Source organism: Ictidomys tridecemlineatus, chromosome X (genome assembly GCF_052094955.1).
Source record: "Ictidomys tridecemlineatus isolate mIctTri1 chromosome X, mIctTri1.hap1, whole genome shotgun sequence".
Lineage (NCBI taxonomy): Eukaryota > Metazoa > Chordata > Mammalia > Rodentia > Sciuridae > Ictidomys > Ictidomys tridecemlineatus.
The window spans coordinates 100,584,905-100,606,283 of NC_135493.1; the positions used below are offsets into that span (position 1 = coordinate 100,584,905).

General features: G+C 31.7%; 1 protein-coding gene across 15 annotated transcripts in view; it reads left to right on the plus strand.

Moving 5' to 3' along the window:
• The window catches only part of Dmd (dystrophin), a 2,094,227-nt gene that overhangs the window by 437,008 nt on the left and 1,635,840 nt on the right, over window positions 1-21,379 (plus strand). For all 15 annotated transcript variants that reach the window (XM_078034984.1, XM_078034996.1, XM_078034982.1 and 12 more), the window contains one exon: window positions 16,928-17,020. In XM_078034984.1, coding sequence (XP_077891110.1) covers window positions 16,928-17,020 — 93 coding nt within the window. The remainder of the gene's footprint in view (window positions 1-16,927; window positions 17,021-21,379) is intronic.

Genomic DNA, 21,379 nt, shown 5'->3' on the forward strand with positions numbered 1-21,379 from the left:
AAATGAGAATTGTAAGAAGGAAAAGTAGACCTGATATTACAACTTCCAAAACTCCAAATGATGAGCACATTTCACCATCTGATTATAGTCCCTAAACTGTCTAATGAAATTATTGAATGACTATGATAAATGAATATACAAAATTACAATGTGGTTAATGCAACATATGGATCTTTACTTTGAAGGCTACATTTCTTACAGAATATAGAGAACCTTCTAATATTTTATGGGAGAAATACCCCCAAATAAGGGTTTAAATTTAAAAAAGCCTTCTAAAGCAAATTTAAACAATGCTTTCATTTGAGCCAGGGCTCTAATGGAGAAATGCATGAAAACATGGAGTGTCTGCATTAAAAGACAGAATCTCAAAAGAAACATTCTCATGTAGAAATTAAAACTCAGAGCAAATAACCTTGACTTGAGTTAACCTCAGGCTGAAAGATATAGGACACAAATGTTCAAAGGAACATGTATTATTCTTTTATATGTCTCCATTGTTTTTTAATAAAAAGAAGTACAAAATAAATGGAAAATATTACAAGGTACAACCATATTAGTCTCTGATTGTTATAATATTGAATAAACATACAATTAAGTGAGAGAATGTTCAAGAGCAGGATTCTTTACTGAAGATGAATTTGAACATTCTATATCAGATGAATATAGCCTGAGACACGATAAAAAATAAAGCAGTATATTATATAAAATAGTAGATAGGACTAGTTTAAATTTCCTTTTAAAAATGACAAATTCTCAAATTATAGAAGATATGGTTTGGCAGGTTTTATAGTCATACCTTTAAAAATAGGTTAATATATTCATATTCAACACAGTTTTTACTAGTGTTTCCTATGTGTCAGGTATTTTAGGTGATTAAGGATACCGTAGTCAATGATCAGAGCAAACATAATCAAAAATAGTCCTTTCTGTTTTGTAGTTTGTTATGTTTAATGTGCCCATATGATAGAGCACACTAAACATATATATGTATATATATATATATATGTATATATATATGTGTATATATATATATACACATTTATTTGTGTTTATATAAATATATATAATTAGTGATGGATAAGTATATGAAGAAGGGATGGACAGAATAGGAGGTATGGGAAGATCTCTTGGTTAAGTTTTTATATAAACCAAGACCTGAAGGAAGGGAAGGGGTATGGTATGAGCCAAGCAGAGTTAATAAGAAAAAAAACCTTGAGATTTATGAAAAAGTATTTGGAATGAGGACTCAATATGTAGCGAAGATCAAGTATGCAAAAAATAAACATAGACAAGGGCAACAAAGAGGTAGTGGGTGATGGTGGAAGAAACGATTTGGTGAGCCATGGTTGGAGTTAGGACTCTGGTCCAAATGAGATAGCAATGAATAAAAGTAAAAAATGATGTTATAAATTAAATTGGTAATGGAGAAGGGTATTGAAAAAGTCAGTGATAGAATAATAAATAACAAAGAATAATATATGGGAAATATTTTAAAATAGTATCTTTTTTAAAGAAAGTTATATCAATAATGAAAATAGAGTAAAGCTTATTGCTAAAGCTTAACTAATAGAAATACCAGTAGAGCCACAAATAAAATTTGATGGAAATATATTTTTATGTAGAGCCTTTAAATCATCTTTGTAAGATTGTAACATGTTTAATAGGAAAACAATGAGAGCTTGAATAACAAAAAGATACTGCTGATTTAATAAATTTTCTATCTCTTGATACTCTGAAACATAGTAGGTAGTTATATAAAATATCTATTTATTATGATAAATCCCCCATAAAGTTGGACTTGGAGGTAAAGCAATAATTTAGTAATTTCATTTATATCAATAAAACACAAATCTGAATTCTCAAGCAGGCATTCAGAAAAGTCTAGCTCTGTCATTATTACAAATGCTCTCCTCTATCCTACGGAATGGACAGATCTCTATATCTATCTGGTGCTTTTCAGAGGCAGAAACATAACTTTCATCTTTAGTCCACTGAGGTATATACTGATTTAGTCACTAAATAAATTCAAGTGACCTTGTGAAGCCAAGTATAACTGTCTTGGTGTGAAACATACTATATACATATATAAACAAAGTTGAAAAGAGTAAAATGAGGGAAGTATTTACAAAAATGTGGGCAGGATTAAAAAAACTGTTAGTGAATGATGAAGTACCCCGGGATTAACTAGCATGAGTTAATAACCCTTAATACCTCTAAATCAAAAGAGACACAGGGAGAGAAGGATTAACATAATGGAATCTGTAGCTTGGAAGAGGGCCACTGGGCAGCAACTGCAACCATAAATACAATCTGTAAAAAAAGTGCAGTTATTTTAAATCAAGACCTAGGGGTTTGGAATTGGGAGAAAATCAATACCTTGGCTTATCTATCCAACTTACAATATCATTCTAGTACTTCTCATTGGTTAAACACAGCCAGAAGCTAGAGGTTAAGAGACCGCAGGTGACAGAGTCTTCTCATACAAAGAAGGGGCAAAGAAGCTGGGTGGGTGAGCAGAGAGTGGGGCAGCAAACAGTATGATCAGCATCCCAGGTGTTGGTGTGTCTCCTAATTTTTTCCTAGGTAAAATGGGGAGTTGGAAATCTGAATACCAAGAATCCTAATGTTATCCAAGGTGAGCTTTGCTGGGAAAACCAAGAAACCATTCACTTTTTTTAATATTTATTTTTTTAGTTTTAGGTGGACACAGTATCTTTATTTTATTTTTATGTGATGCTGAGGATGGATCCCAGTGCCTCACACATGCTAGGCAAGCACTCCACCACTGAGCCACAACCCCGCCCTGAAAGTATTAACTTTTGAGGCCATATATTTACTCCTGAGAGGGATAGGAGGTGACTTCTGGCTACTTTTGAGACCAGATGACATCATATTATTTCCCATACTTCTGAGAAAAATTAACTAAAAATGTTATTGAAAGGGAAAATGTCCTAAAGAATAAATAAAAAATAAAACAGATTAATCTCTAATAAATGTAATCAGAAAAAGGAAGACAGGCTAAAAGTCATTTCTGATTTCTCTTTTACACAAATTTACTACAGGCACAGGAGAACATTAATGTATTTTAAGAAGTTCCTACCACATGTACAAATTAAAAAGAGATATTAGGATGCAGAAAAAAATGTCCTTAAGTACACAAAAGAATTTTTAAGATGCATATTCTTTGATAATAATAACATTAGAAATTAATAATACATTTATAAATTCAGTTCAATTAATTTAAAATGCATTGAGGAAGAAACTAGGAGTACAAAGCCACATTTGTAGTTGAAAAAGTAGTCTCTATGAAAACCCATGAGAAATGTTTTAGGTTATACCCAGAGGTTCAATTTTTGTCTTTGTTTTTATCTTCATTAAAAAAAAAAGATAAAATAAATTGAATAAAACTCTCAACCAAAAATGTTACAAAAAGGGAAAGTGCTCTAAGGAAAGTAGGAACTAAAGACAGATGAAGAAATTAGGAAGAAGAAACACTAGATAAATTCAGGAATTAGTTCTTTGCAATAAAATAAAACAGACTAAACTCTTATAAATGTGATCAGGAAAAAGATTGTAAAAAAATAAATGTAAGCAATTTAAACATAGAAAATGTTAAAGATAAGCACAGAGGTATAGAAGCCAAAAGTGGATTCTACATAGAACTTTAGTCTCTATTATTAAAAAAAAATCAATGAACTGTGGCACCATATGTATGCTCACTCACATTTGTAAGAAATTGTTCCTTGCTAATAGCAAAATCAAATCAATATCATCCCAATTCTATAAACTTATCCACAAATCTAGAGCAAGTTCTTACCAAGTGAGAGGCCCTGGGTTCAATCCCCACCAACAATATATACATACATACATACCAAAATTCAAACATTAACCCTTTCTTCTTAAAGGAGTAAAACAAAAATGATAAAAATTCATTGCCTTGTGAAATATAATTACAAATCTACAACTGTGTCAGCTAATATTAAATCATTTTAAATCAGTAAAATACTGGTTGTACAACTAGGATGGATTGTCACACTAGTTTTTTTCTAAGAATGTTTGGATAGCTTCAGATTTATAAAATGTAATGATGTATTTCTTGGGAAGAAAGAAAAGAAGCAGCTTCTTTTCAAAAGGATACTTTTTCAGCAGTTTCAAAATCTTCTTGGGTCAAATTCATTTTGTTTTCTCCTCTTTCCTGTAGAGTGTTTCCTCTACTTTAGCCTATTCCTCTGCCATAAATTATTAGTTGTAGCATATTCCCAAGTTTCATACTTGTTACTTGTTTAACCCTGTTGCTTAGTTTCCTTTCCTTTCCAGACTTCTAACTTGTGATTCATACTTGAATGCTGCTCACAGCTTAGCTCTGTAGAGCTTGGATGCCACATTCATGTTCTGATTTGCATTCACTGGTGTGGCTGTTTTAGCATAAAGTGATTCCTGCTATCAATAATTTATTTTGGAAAACCATTTATTGAGAAGAAATTACTTCTAAGTGCAGTGATACCTTTATTACAATATTTGCTGAGAGCAAAGCTCATGTGTAATAAAATAGGCCGTGGTTTAAAAAAGCAAACAAAAGAAAAGTATGAAATCCTGTGAAACAGGATGACACTACCAAGTGTTTTTCTTGTCTCCACACTAGCTCTAGAGAAAAATGTATCCCCAGCTTCCATTTATTTGTGATTTACTGAAGGTAGACAGAACAAATCCCAGGTAAGAGGGAAACATCTCTCAGATAGACATCCTATAATTTCTTAACCTTTCTCGCTCTTGTTTGTCATCAGTCCCCTTCATGAGCCATTCTTAATTCATTCCACACTTCTTTTTCCCCTGTTTTCTGAAATGAAAAAGGGATATTTAATTGGTTTAAATTAAACTAAGGTGTTTTTCTTTAGATATTACTAAGTTTTCTTCAATGTGATTTCTCTGCAAGATATTTTCATTTCTATTCATTTCTTGTCAAATTAATATTTTCTCACTGCTAAAGAATTTTAACAATTACAAATATAATGGGGCATTGAACTATCAGTGGGGCTTAAATGCTATCCTTCAAGTGATTACCATCACTGTCTTCTATGTTCAAATTGTATCAAATCCAGTGCCTTTCAAAGAGTCTTTTAAAATAAGTAGTATCAAAATATATCCTAGGAATGTAACTAGGAGTTTGTTAATTTAATGATTTAATATTAACTGACATGGTTGTAAATCTCATAATTAGGTTAAATATGGCACTCTCATCAATAGTCTTATCACAAGGTACCATGTTTTTCTAATTAATATCAGATCTACAACATGACATAGCACAAAGCAAATAAGATCGTTGCTATATATTATTAAATCACAAATCCAAAGTCAGTACTTTAAAAACCTAGGGTGAAAATTCAGATGTCGGTTATGGTCAAATCTTCACTTAATCACATCATTGAAACTTGTCACTGAATTAGATTGAATGGTTGTCAGATGTCACTGATCTCAAAAATGAAATAGTGTTCACTCTTCCTGGCGTATGAACTTAGATAAAGAGGATTCTAAACTGTTCTTAAAACTAGTATTTTATGTGTCCTTTAAATATTCAGAAGCTTAAATAGTCATATAATATACATTTTGGAGTGTGTCAGAATGTAATATCTTTCACTGAATATAAACTGCTTCCATTTATCACTCAAAACTCCAGTGTTCAAATATAAATCTAAATTTTAAAGTTAATTTATATTAGACAAGTATTATTTCTTTCAATAAATTTTCATTCTGCACAATAGGCCTATAAAATATCTGCACCTTATATGCATTCATTCCCAAAGATCTAGGAGAAGTAGACTCTATTAACTCTCAAACTCACCAACTGTAGGGTCTTTGCCAAAAATTGTCATGATTTGAGATCCATTCCATCATCTGAGAAATATGCTAGCATTCATTGCTGTATTTCTTCCAAAGTATTCTTCTGCAGAACATAAAAATATACACAAACATAACTTGAGTTCTTTAAATTCAAATTCAGATGCAAAGTGATAACGTTACTTTTAAATTGGAGTATGTTTTCATTTTAATTAATTTGATAAAGTAGGTTTTTTAACCTTTCTTAGTAGACATCTGTTGATCAAGGTAAAACACTATTTTTTCTGCAGATTAAACTTGAGTAGGTAGTTATTTATCTATAATGTATACATATAGTGGTGTGTTGGGATAATAATTATATGGCTAAAATTATATTTTTAATATTTTTCATATTATAATAAATGCCAATCTTTTAACCTAATTTTTTACTTCAGTCTAAAATTATTTGAAATCAGTATACATGACTTAAGCTTAGAAAGCTGTGGCTATATAAGATTGTTGCTAAAGTGGCATTCTATATTGCCAGATATAAGCTGGATATATACTTCTTATGAAACTTCAAGTTCAACAATATTATATTAAAAGTGTACATATATTTTACCTTTTGTATATTGCGAAATTATTGTTGATAACAGTGTCCACTTTCTCAAGCAATGCCTTCTAGTATATAATTCCCCATTGAGGAAATTTTGCTGAGTTTAGTTGTAGTAGCTACTTTGCCAGAAAGTTTGGTTTGCATTTCATGTAGGCTACCTTCATTGAAACTTTTATTTTGATATATATGTTTTACTTTATTTCACACCTAAAATATTTGTATATTCATAAGATTATTCTGACTGCCTCAAAACTTTATTATTAAGGATAATATAGGCAGTGTATAAATAATTGAAAAAACACAGTACTGTTAAAAAGAATTCCCTTGTGGTGCAGCATTATGATCAAAAGCTCATTCAAAATATAGAGAGAATTTAATTATTTCACTTATCTCTAAGCAGTTTGATGAAACAATACATTTTAAATCTACCTCTAATTAGTTTAATGGAATGATACATTTTTAAATCTACTTCTGTCTTCAACCCTCTCTGTGTGTCATATGGCAAGTAGTCAAAAATATTTAACAAGTGACAGAATATGTGAAACTTACTCACTGGAAGTATCTTCACAGTGTGTACCTTTAGTTAAATTTCATGTTATATTCTGGGTCAAAATGTGCTTTTAAAAAGTATTTTCCTATGTAAATTTGCATGAAATAAAAATAATCTTTGGAATGTGGATATATGAAAGGGAATAAAGAAATCCTGCCAAATGGAGAGCCAGGTCCCCAATGGCAATATGTCCTACTATTTACATTGTATATATTGAGCAATTCATCTTTTAATAATAAAAGATTCAATGCATCCATGTGTCAATGGAAGAAAATAGGTATGATTTATGCCTATAAGTCTTTAAATTTTAAATAGTGTAAATTTTACATGTGGTTAAAAAGCACATGCTGAAAGACAGTGGGACTATTTTGCCTTTCCTGCATTTTTTTGGTCTTTAAATGCATTATATTTATAAAGATTATATAAATACTTGAGATTCTCTTGAATATGGAGAAGTCTCTTTAGCTTGACTACATGATGGCATACATTTTATAAAAGGCATTTAACACATTTAAAAAGAAAATCTGTTCTTCTGGAATGCTGGAAGGAACTTCTCAGGTTATAGACACCTTATGAGAAATACTATATACCATTTTCTCTTCAATGAATCATATTCTGCTGTTCTTCTTTCTACAAAGCAAATTTAAAGTAATATAAATGTGTGCACATTAATAATCTCTCAAAATAGCATCACATTTCATGTTTACTCTTATGATTTTCTTAAATATTATTAAATCTTGAATAGATCTACATAATATTTATAAGTACTTGTATAAATACTTTCATTATAACCACCATGAATATCCAAAGCTAGTATATATATAGAAATTATTAGTGATAGAGCTAAAATTTACATGCATGCTCTGAAGGCATGTGGAATAAAACAGAACAGTGAGGTTTCTTGCCCATTTTGAGTAAGCAAAGAAAGAAAATGTTCTTCCACAAGCTTATTTATAAGCTAAACCACCTGGAACTGACAATTCTGAAATACTTATATACTGATCTTAGAATTACTAAACACACATACACTTACATAGAAAATCAGAGGTTTTGTTCTAAATAGTAGTATGGGAATAGAAAAGGAGCCCCCTCCAATTCTTGTCCTCATACCTGTAGAATGGATAACACTGGATGATTCCATTCTAAAACCCCATTTTTTTTAGGACTTTTCGTATGCATTTTTAGAAGCTTGCTCATTCTGACTCAAGGGATCTTTGCCTGAGAGTTCACATTTATATAGTCTACTGGAATCACACTAAGATTCCATTATGGAAAAGCCAATGGTAGGAATATTCTGTTCTCCAAAATTACATTTGAATACAGCATCTTCTAAATATAATAATGCTAAACTGAGTCAGAATCTAATATTCTTTGTAAGTAAAGTCTTAGGCCTATTGACAGGAACTCCAAAAGCCAAGAGTTTTATATATATAGGTAAACCTATTCTAAATATATTCACTGCATTCTATTAAGTTTCACACATAATATCAATTTTCATAGCTAGTAATTTCATATGAGGCGATTTTATTGTGCAGAAAAAGAATCCAAAAATAATTATTCATTTAACACAGATTTTAACAGGTTAAAATATTTTACCCTACCACAGTTCTTTAGCAATTAGATGGCTGATAATCCTTAAAAGACATAATTGCAGAGCATGCATTAGAAAAAAAAATAGTAAAAGAGAAGAAATAATGTTATAGTATGGCAATGATTGTTTAAGGGTTGCTAATAATGGCAGAGGAAGTGTTGTTTCATACCCAGAAGGCTTAGGAAGGAGGATTACAAGTTTCTTTAAGGCCAACCTGGGCAATTTAGTGAGACTCTGTCTCAAAATAAAATTAAAAAGAGCCGGTTATGTGACTCCATGGTAGTATGCTTACTTAACATGTATGAAGTCCTGGGTTCATTCCCTAGAAAGACAGACCAAAAACAAGCAAACAAAAAAGAGTAACTTATAACAAATTTGAAAGCACTATAATTCAAGAGCTACAGGTTAAGAAATATGCCATTATAACACAATAAGCATATGATAATTCGTACTCAAAATTGACCTGACTTGTGAAAACTTCAAGGCTAAGATAAAAACCATCAACAAGAAATACCCTTTGGGCAAGACAAAATTATTCCTCCTCCTCTAGACCCTTTATGATAATCATTGTTATTTCTCATAATTGTTGGTAGTTTGAAGAAGAGATGTATATCAAGAGACAAAACATAATCAAAATAAATAATGTTCTTTGTCTACATGATGATGTATAATATTAACTTGGTAAAATAGTAGTAAGACATTTGGGGAAGAATACTCCAGATACAATTAATGGTATATCCCTCATCTTTAAATCTGGTTTGAACACTGATCTTGTGGAAGCTTTGTCTATCTTGATATTGTTTCCCTCTTGGTTTAATATACATAAACATAAAATGTAGAGAAACTGTAATATTTACAATATACTGGGATATTGTCATGGGCACAATGAAAGCTGTGTTCAGAGATAAATGTATAATTTTAAAAGGTCTTTTAAAGGATAGAAATAAATGAATTAGCATTTATTGTAAATATCATAAGAAACAATAACCAAAAGTACAATCAAAATACAGGAATAAAAAAATAGGACAAATCCATTTCAAAGTTGACTCTTTGAAAAGATGAGCAAAATAGAAAAAGCTCTTCTAATACTAACAAAGGAAGATGAGAATAAAAACAGACAAAATTAGTAATGAGAAAGCCTGCATAAAACATTTAAAGAAGAAATTAAGAGAATACTACAAGCAATTCTATAACAATAATTCTATAAAAATTCTAGGAAATGGATGATTTCCTAGTACAATGCAAATTACCAAAATTAAGAAAAGAATAAGGGGGAAATTAAACCTAGACTAATTACTTCAGAAAGCATTTGTATGTTATTAGAGAGCTACCATTCAAAAATGTACTAAAAATCTTCTCAAATGAATTTAAGTAATTCCTATATTTTAGTGGTTTCAGGGCATATGAAAAAAGAAAACTCCAAATTTCCTTTTGTGATGTCAGATTAATGTTAGTACCAACAGTCAGAAAACAAAATTAAATAATAAATTAATAAGACAGCCTTGTGTTTGAATAAAATTCTACTATATTCTATGATATAAAATTGCTTATAATCACATCTAAGAAGTGGTAAGAATTAAATGAATGTTAGCTTCTAGTTACAAAGTGCACTCAAATTTAAGAAGGAAAGGAAAACCACTCTACAGGAAAAAAAGGAACAAATCATATTAAGAAAATTCACAGGCAGAATTTAATGGTCAATCATACAAAAATATATTTGAAATATACTAGTAATTATGGAAATAAAATATAAAAGCAAAATAAAAAGCAGGAATGCCTGTTTATAGTGAGATAAGACCCTGATTTTAAAAATGTTTTTACTAGTGCTTTATAGTTATATATAGTAATGGGGTTCATTTTGATATAATTCTACATACATGGAATATACTGGCTAAAATAATAAATCCTAAATCATTTTAAAAAAAATTGTGGAAGTATCTACTAAAATTTACACACACATACACATTTACATCCTTTGACATAGAAGATAACCTTCCTGACCATTACTTTTTAAACAGCAGAACCATCCACATCTGAGGATCTATGTATAAAAGTCTGGCTCTACATTATATAAAGTGGTAAAATAAATCAAACATATCAAAACCTAGAAACAAAGTGAATGTTCACCAACAGGAGAATGGCTAACCACTCTATGATAATCCAAACTATGAAATATAATATAGTCATTAAAATGAATGAATAATGGGATTATTATTTGATAAAAGCAAAGTTCAATGCTATTCAATACATTATCTGCCTTTTTAAAGACTTGTAAGTCTTTAAAAATTATACCTATATTAAATAATACATGAAAACTCATACATTCAATAATCATATAAAGAGAGGAAAAATATGAAAGTGTTGTTCACTGAATTTGGATGAAAAAAAGAGCAGCAAGCAAAACTGAAAATAAAAATTATCTCAAGAAAAATAGGAGAGCATCATATGAAATCTCATTCAGGCATTTGTGGAAAATGAGAAATCAAAAAAATCTTTAGCTTTTTGAAATGTACAGTACACTACATTATTATTATCTGTGGTCATCATATTGTGCAAATTGTACACCAGAACTTTTTGCTCCTATGTAAATGTACCTTCTTAGTACTCATTGAGCAGCTTCACCTCATCTCTCTCTCCCCCTTACTTTCACAGTCTAGGTGACAGTTCAACTCTCCAGTTCTATAAAATCCACTTTATTGAATTTTAGGTATGAATGAGATTGTGTGGGATTTTTTTCTGTGTCAGGCTTATTTCACATAACATAAGGATCTATCCATGCAAATCACATAATTTAATTCATTTTTATGACTGAATAGTATTGCATTGTATATATGTACTACATTTTCTTTATCCACTCATAAGTTGATGGACACTTAGGTGGTTTCTATTTCTTAGTTACTGTGAATAGTGTCACAAAGGGGAGTGCAGGTGTTTCTTTGACATACTGTTTTTCATATCCTTTGTATATATACAAAGTAGTGGGATTGTGCTATTTTTACTTTTTGGAGTAACATCTATACTGTTTTTCATAGTGTCTGCACATAGTGTCTTACCAACAGTGTGCAAGAGTTTCCATTTCTCTATATCTTTGCCAGGACTTGTTATCTTTTGTCTTTTTGATAGCAGCCATTCTTGCTATCATGAGATGATATCTCACTGTAGCTTTGATTTACATTTCCCTGATGAGTGATGTTGAACATGTTTTCATGTGCTTCTTGGTCATTTGTATGTCTTTTTTTTTTATTTTGAGAAATGGGTATTAAGGACTATTGCCCTTTTGAAAATCAGATTCATTTAATGTTTTGGGTTAAGTTCCATATATATTATAATATTAACCAATGTATGGTGTGCAAATATTTTCTCCCATTCTGTAGGTTGTCTCTTCACTTTGCTATTTACTTGACTATGGAGAAGCTTTTAAGTTTGATGTAATACTATTTATCTATTTTGGTTTTTAATGCATGTGCATTTGTGGTCATATCCCCCAAATTATTTTTTAGACCAATGTCATAGAATTTTCTGCGTGTTTTCTTCCCCTGGTTTTACAACTTCAGGTCTCATATTTAAGTCTCTAAATATTTTTAGTTCATATTCTGTATATAGTACAAGATAAGGGTCTGATTTTATTCTTCTGCTTATAGATGTACAGACTTCCCAGAATCATTTCTTGAGTGTTCTTTCCCCTTTTGTATTCTGGCATTTTGAGCAAAACCTATTGAGTATAAATATGTAGATTTCTAGGCTCCCTATTCTCTTTCATTGGCATATGTGTCTTTTTTTTAATGGCAGTATCAGTCTGTTTTGATTACTATATATTTAGTATAATTTGAGGGAGTGTGATCCCTTCCAGTTGTTTTTGGTCAAGATTGCTATTACTATTCAGGTTTTTTGTGGTATCCTAGAAACTTCAGGGTTGCTTTATTTATTCCTTACTTTTGCAAAAAATGTCATTGGAATTTTAATAGAAATTATATTTAATATGTGAATTTCTTTGGGTAGTGAAGGCATTTTAATAATATTAATTCTTTTAATCCATGAATAGGAGATGTCTTTCTATTTTGTGTATTCTTCAATTGCTTTCATCAATTTTTCTCTTTAATCATTTTTTATTATTTCAATGTATACATCTTTCACCATCTTGTTTAAATTTTTGTAAATATTTTACTTTTCTAATAGCTTTGTGAATGAGATTGTTTTCTTGATATTATTTTTTAGATAGTTTCATTTTTAGTATATTGAAACAATATTGTTTTTGAATACTGAGTTTGTGTCCTACAAATTTACTGAGTTTTAGTTCTAATAATGTTTTTGAATAGTCTATAGATATTTCTATTTGAGGAAATGAAATGATACTTTCACTTCCCCCTTTATAATACAGTGATCTATCTTTTGTTTAATTTCTCTGGCTAGGATTTCTAATAATATGTGAAATAGAAATAGCAAGAGCAGGCATCCTTGTGTTCTTCCTGATCTTAAAGCAGAAGCTTTTAAATGTTCCCTATTGATTTTGTTAGCTGTGGGTTTGTCTAACATCATATTTATTATGTTAAGGTATTATTTTAAACACTGTAACTGTACAATTAAGTGACATTAAGTATATTCCCATTTATAGACAGTAATCACCATTATTTATTTCCAGAGGTGTTCTTATGTTTGTCATCCCAAACCTAATTTACCTGAATTAAACAAAAACTTCCCATTCCCCTCTCCCTAGTGTCAACTTCCATTCTTTCTGTCTCTATGAATTTGACTATTCCAGGTTATCATATGAGTGGAAGTATGCATATATTTTATTTTTTGTCTTATTCATTTCTTTTTTTGATACATTTATTTTTATTTGTTATTTTTAGATATACATGACAGTAGGGTGTATTTTGACATATTATAATAAATATGCAAAGTATATCTTATTCTAATTAGGATTCCATTCTTGTGGTTGTACATGATGTGGAGTTTCACTAGTGGTGTATTCATCTGTGAACATAGGAAATTTCTGTCAGATTCATTCTACTGTCTTTCCTATTCCCATCCCCCATCCCTTCCCTTCATCCCCCTTTGTCTAACCCATTGATTTAGCATTTTTCCAAAGTTCATTGATGTAGTTTGTATCAAAGTTATTCCTTCCTGGGACTAGGGGTTGTAGCTCAGTGGTAGAGCACTTGCTTCACACATGTGAGGCACTAGGTTTGATCCTCAGCACCACATAAATATAAATGAATAAATAAAGATATAGTGTCCATCTACAACTAAAAAAATAAAAAAAATAAAAAGTCCTTTCTTCCTCTCTCTCTTATTGAGGATTGTACCCAGAAGTGCTCTACCACTGAGGTACATCCCTAGCCCTTTTATTTTTTTTATATCAAGATATCTCATTCAATTGCCCAGGCTGGCCTTGAATTTTTAATCTTTCTGCCTCAGCCTTTCAAGTAGCTGGTATTACAAGAGTGTACTGACATTCCCAGCTAGAATTTCATCTCTTTTTAAGACTGAAAATATTCCTTTGCATGTGTGTGCTATTTCTACCTTTTGACTACCATGGATAATTGTATGCTCTGAACATTGATGTATAAATATCTGTTAAAGTATCTGCATCCAATTCTTTCTTCTTTTTAATTCTGGGTATATACCTAAATGTGAAATTGCTAGAACCTAAAAGATTGTAATTAATTTTCATTATATGATCTCTTATTACCTTGTGAATTTCTTGATGTTTGGGATTTTTCCTTAATCATCTTTATTAGAACTGAGCACAATACCTGAACATAATAGAAATTGGATATCACAAAGGATTTTATGAAGATAAACAAATGGAGAATCCCTCTCCCTCTCACAATAAAAAATTTTATAACAGTGGATAGGGACTGCCTATTCCTTGCTCCAGATATCCATGGGATTAACTATGTGGCAAGTCAAAACATTACTGTCAGCAGTAATTCCCCTTATGTATTTCCTAAAAAAAAATCACATTGTTTTTTGCTTAAATAATTAAGTCATCAACAATGCAGTAAAATTAATTTCTATGAAAGCAGAAAGGTTTTTCCTTTCTGAGCTCTAAATATGTTAGTGCTTAGAATGTAGACAAAATGTATTTGTTAAATGAATGCATCAATGGAAAAATAGTGGGATTCCATTACATAGAAACTCTTCATATACTGCCATATGAGAATCTCCATATGAAATGTAAATGATAGCACTTTAAATTTTTTTTGCAGTTGTAGATGGACATAATGCCTTTATTTTGTTTATTTTTATGTGGTGCTAAGGATTGAACCCACTGTGTCACACATGCTAGGCAAGCACTCTGCCACTGAGCTACAACCCCAGCCCAATGATGGCACTTTCTTGTTGGTGAATTATCAGTATATTCTGGAATCTTACATAATTAACTATAATATCATGACCAGGATATCAACATTAATCAAACCCACCAATATTATTCATAATTCCTGCTATTTTACTTGGACTTATACATATGCATATGTGTATGTATGAGTGTGTTCTCTTCTAAACAGTATCATCACATGTGTAAATTTGTGTATCCTTGTTCAGAGTCAAGATAAAAGACTCTTCTGTCTCTACAAGGATCCCTTTTATTGCTGTTTTCTTACTACCTTTACCTAACCCACATTTCCTATCCCCATTCCCACCCTCTGAAAATTGCTACTCTCATCTCCATTTTTATGATTTTATCTTTTCAAGAACTGCTATATAACATAATGATACAGAATGCAATATTTTGAAGATTGGCTTTTTTCCCCACGTAGGATAATTTCCATGATACTCACCCAAGTTTCTGCATGTATTAATAGTTTGTTCCTTTTTATTTCTTAGTATTATTTAGTGGTATGGCTCTATCACAGTTTGTTTAGCTATTCATCCTTGAAGAGCATCTAGGTTATTTCCAGTTTTTGACTATTAAAAATAAAGCTAGAATCATGTGTATGTTTTTGCTTAAACTTAAGTTTTCATCCCTTTAGGATAAATATTGAAGTGCACAATTTCTGTATTATATGCTAAATATACATCCAGTTTTATAATAAACTGCCTAATTCTTTTACAGAGTGATTGTACCATTTACATTTCTACTAGCAAATTTTGAGCAATCCAGTTCTCCATATTTTGATCAGAAATTGAAGTAGTCACTTTTATTTTAGTCTTTATAAATGTATAGCGATATCTCACTGATTATAATTTGCATTTCCCTAATGTCTAGTAATGTCAAACATCTTTTCATGTGCTTATTTGTCTGACTCTTATATTAGACTTGACCACACCTAAAAATGTTAGCAGCATAAGAAGGAGAGGTGATAGTCTTTGTTTTGTGGGCCCATTGAAAAATGGAAGCAAGAGATCAAAGCTGAGAAAGCCAAAACTACTTTAAAACAATCCTCTCTTGTGGTAACTAATTCATTTCACTCATACATAATCCTCTTCTTGGAAATGGATGTTAATCTTTCTGAAGGTGATGTCCCTTCTGAACTTAAGCTTCTCTCACTAGATCCCACCTCTTAAGTTTCAATCAACTCTCAATACTATTACATTGGGGACCAATCTTCCAGCACATGAACTTTTCATGGACATACTACCTCCAAACCATAGCACAGATATTTGCCTTGAAAAATGAAACCCTACTAAATTTTGATTCACAAATTCAGTCCTGAGTTAGGAAAAGAAAATTAGTCATTAGTGCTATTGCTTGTTAAAGCTCTAATACTTTTCTAAAAAACATTAAAAGCATGGTCTGAGCAAGATAGAAGGACCTACGAATAAACTTACCTTCTCTCTTTCTTTGATCACTCCCTCCCTTCGTCCCTCCATCTTTCCCTCTCTCCCTCCGTTCTTCTCTCCCTATCTCCCTCCTTTCTTCTCTCCCTCCCTTCCTCCCTGGCTACTTTCCTTCCTTCCAACCTTCCTTCCTTCCTTCCTTCCTTCCTTCCTTCCTTCCTTCCTTCCTTCCTTCCTTCCTTCCTTCCTCCCTCCCTCCCTCCCTCCCTCCCTTTCTTCTTTAGTTTCAATTCTATACCAGAAAGAATATCTTAAACATCTTATATGAGTTGTCACTATTTGAGACTTTATTTGGTGATATTCTGATTGGCCTTTTTAATCTTCAGTAATCTATTCACATGTTAAAGGTATTTTAACTTCCTATCGCTACATTTTTGTTTGGGGATGCTTGTTTGTTAAGGAAAGTGAACTTACAAATGCATTTTGTTTTATTTTTAGATTATTTTTTAAAAGCTGTAATGCTGCCTAAGTTCTAATAATAACTAAATGCCATTAGCTTCACATTTTGTTTCCTTTACAAATAAGTATTTTGTTTCCTTCCTTCAAATGTTATTTTTCCTTTTCTTAATAGGTCGATTTAGTGAATATTGGAAGCACTGACATAGTAGATGGAAATCATAAACTGACTCTTGGTTTGATTTGGAATATAATCCTCCACTGGCAGGTAAAATCCTAATGATTGTTTTCTTTTGGGGTAATATGTTATACATTGCTAACACTTTCTTTCATTTTTTTACCGTTTGACCTGCAAAATAAACACACATTCCACTTAACAATAACAAGCCATCTCTATAGTGCTGCCTTTTAAACTGACACAACTCATAACATGTTGGATATTAAGAATCTGGAGATCATAAAGTAGGATCTGGTACATTTGCAGGAATATTTTCCAATTTTTATTTCACTGAGTAGATGAAGCAACAAAAGCAAAGTCCCAAAATAGTAAAATTTTTTTCCACAAATATATGTCTTATATAGTATGACTATAATTAAATGTACAGAATTTTGTAAAAAGAAAGGTATCCTTTTTAAATCACTATCAAAGTAATAAGCTTTATTCAATATTGCATATTGTTAGTGTAAAAGTTTAGTTGGATTGGCTCTGCATGGTGCTGCACACCTGTAATCCCAGCTACTCAGGATGCTGAGGGAGAAAGATTGTAGGTTTGAGGCCAGCCTAGGCCACTTAGTGAGACCCTATCTCAAAATAGAAAGAATGAGGGCTGGGGTTGTGGCTCAATGGCATTGTACTCACCTAGCACGTGTGAAGCACTGGGTTCCATTCTCAGCACCACATTAAAAACATAAAGGTATTGTGTCTATCTACAAATAAAAAAATAGAATGAAAGAAAGCTATGGACATGGCTAAGTAGTATATTATAGCTAAATTCAATAACAGTATCCAAAAAAACGATTAGTGGGATATGAATATTTGTATGAGTATACCTGTTGTATATACTTCCTCACAATTTGATTTGAAAATTGCATTTTTAATCAATCACTTGAGGATAGAGTATTCTGAATATTATATTTATCCAACCTTTATAAAATTGATGAAAGATCTTTCAGTTAAGTGAAAGGAATATTTACATTTTAATCAGATAAGCTTAAATTTAAACTTTCCTACTTACATCTTAGTGGCATTGGATATTATGTCATGCATTTTGGGTACCATAGCCCCCCTCTCTGTCAAAAGAGATAAAGAAGGTTGAATGTGTATGTATATATTCCTATCGAGATTAAATGAGAACATATCTGTAAAACAGCCAATAAAGTGCACCAATTTTATTTGAGATGTATGATACAAGTGACATTGATTGCTTAGCATTTCCACTCATATTTTAAGAATTAAGAGGATACTTCATATATGTCTGCCTTTATTACTCATAGAGATTATTTTTTTTAAACTGCTCTATTGAAATGACATTTTGTTCTATAAACTTTCCTGACCTCAGTATAAAATTCATCATGTATGAATATGGCTTCACTATGTTTCTCAGTGGCTTCTCCAACTATCTTGAGGAAGAAATAGTTTTTTCTCCTAATTAAGCAAAAATTTTAGTTTTTTCTATTTACAGTTAGTTGTACAACCATTACAGCAGCCTAATTTTAGCACTTTTCCATTGCCCTAAAAAGAAATTTCTTGTCCATTTATAGTCATTCTGCACTTCTACTGCAGCTCAAGAGAACCATGCATCTATTTCTGTCTATATACTTGCCCTTTTTGACATTTCATATTAGCAGAATCATGTAACACCTGTTGTATGTGTTTTTTTGTGTGTGAATGTGTGTGTGTCTAGTTTCTTTCAATTTGCATATTTGAGGTCCCTCATTGAGGTACTTATTTTATTACTACTTCATGTAGTAGAGTTAATTTTTTTACTTGAAATGTAGATTGGTCTTACATTATCTTTGGTCTGTATCAGATAGTATGTAGGCCAGAGGTTTACCTACTTAACTCTGCAGCTACACTGATCTCTCTTGTCTTTTAATATTCCAAACAGACTTAACTGCATTTCACAGCAATGTGAGGAGAGAGAGAGAGAGAGAGAGAGAGAGAGAGAGAGAGAGAGAGAGAGAATATAAATGCTGACAACAGAGAATAGCTCATGAGAGCCTCACATGAGCCCAAGTTGGCTGATTTCCAGCCTTTTCCATGTAGTGACGGTGTAAATAAAACCAGCGAGAAAACATAACCCACCTCCCACCAATTTTTTTTTCCTGTTCCTTAGTACTTCTCATAATAGCTTGGCAGAGGAAGAGTATCCCCTTAATCTATAATATGTAAAATACAACAAAGCTGAAATATTCCATAAATGATAAAAGACACAAAAAATCAAATTTCCTTTTTATTTATTATTAAATACAATCAATGTGAATACTACTCTATGAAATGGCTGTAAAAGTTTCCAACATATTCTCAGTTGTATTTATCTTAGGGCTTAGTAACAAATTGTTCAGGGAGAGACCCCAGTTTGCAGACCACACTGAGTATCATAGATATTGGTTATGACAAAGCAAAGAGGAGAACTCAGGCATGCATAGTTCCAAAAGACTCTTTCAATTGTATTTATCCTCCAGACTCTCTCATACAATCTCATCCTTCTGCATCTCCTCATAGTCTTTTCCTATTCTATCTCAACTCACTTTAAGATAGAATTTCATAACAGTCATTTATGGTGTTTTATTAATTTGTTTGTGAGTGGTCCATTTTGTTTGGCTTTGTTTTGGAGGATTATATTAGCATGCAGAGGAAGAGCTTTTATACCCAGGACTACTAGAAGTATTGTTTTAGGCTTTTTTGTCTGAGACTGCTCTATACCCTATTATTTTCCACCTGTGTTCTGCATGACCACCTTATTCTGATTGCAAGGATATAGACTCTTCTCAGACAAGGCCTACTTATCTCATCTTTCTCTTCCATTATTTTGCCTCAGTCTCTTAAAAATACTAAACACTCTTAAAAATTGTCAAAATTTTTCATCATAACTCATCGAATTCCAAAATATGTTTTTAGTAAGATCATATGTGTGCCTTTCTCATAAATAGTAGAAGAATCCCATGAATCTCAGCAAAGATTAAAGGACACTCTGGCCAACTTAATGTACTTTCCAGATCTATCAGATTAAGAGTGTTATTAAGACCAAAATGACTTGAATCTTTTCTTCCAATGCCACATGCTATGTTATTAATAGTGCTATGGAGGACTTCTCTTTGAAGTCAGCAATGTTAACTCTATTTCCTTGTCACTGTTTTTCTAGTTTCCACTTCAAATAAAATTGTTAGCCTGAAAAATAATGCATATTTTCAGGAGTAAGTGGCTTTAAACAAAATTGACACGTAGACAATGTGTGTTTGGTATCTTTTTCTTCCTTTTTTTTTTTTTAAAAGTGCAAACCATCCTTTTTAGAGTAGTAAACTAAACTCAGGCAAGCAGCTGGAAATCAAATCGTATCTTAGTAACAGTGGTATTCTATTAGAAGTTAAGTTCCCATCTTTGCTGACTAAGCCAAGGAAAGTATTTATTTCCAAAGCAAATTCACACTGATATATTTGTATTATTTATAGAATATACAATCATGAAAGAATCATGATTTTTTTGCACTGATGAAAGTCCTTTCAACTCCTTCCTACCTATGAACTTCTGTGCAAAACACTTTTCATTCTGCTCTTTTGCAGAGCTTCATACAAACTATTTGTTTCTTACAGAAGACTACTCCTACTTCTTTGCACCCTGTTCTTCCACTGCAGTGAATGCTGATCACATGCTGATTTCCAGAAAGTAGATTTTGAAGTCGAATTTAGCAGGCAGCATATTTATTAAATATTCTCTTGGGACCAATACGTGGAGAAGGGCAGAGGTGGTGGGAGTAGAAAATGGAAGAGCAACAGTTATGATGCAGACCCAAGAACAATCTTATTCAACCACCCCCCATGGTGAAGTTGAAGCTAAATGACCTTTCAAAGTAGTCCCAGGTTGGATGAAAATGGCTGAGTGTTTATAGCACACTCTTTCATCAGTCACTAGACTTGTGTTGTCCTGGGAAGCTTGTGACCTTGTGTGACAGGACTGCAACTCAGTTAGTCCCTGATGCTATGACAGCTTGAACTATAAGACCTTCCTTTCAGGATAGCCTTGGCAATGCATCTCCATGTCCATCATACCATCTTTGCCTACTTCTTTTTTAAAATCACAGATCAACCACCTTTTAATTTTTTTCCATTAAATAATTATTTCAGGGCTGGGGTTGTAGCTAAGTGGGACAGCGCTTGCCTAGCACATGTGAGACAATGGGTTCAATTCTTAACACTACATATAAATAAATAAATAAATATTTGTGTCCATCTATAACTAAAAACATTTTTTAAATTATATTATGTTTGTAGCACACACATATTAGTTTAAATTGATTCTTTTTTCAGGGACAGTAACTCCTTAGTGTAGGAAAATTTTCTGCTTATAGCCTCATTTTATGTGCAGCTCAGTGATTCTTCTGGCAATACTTCTTTATGTAGGAAAAAA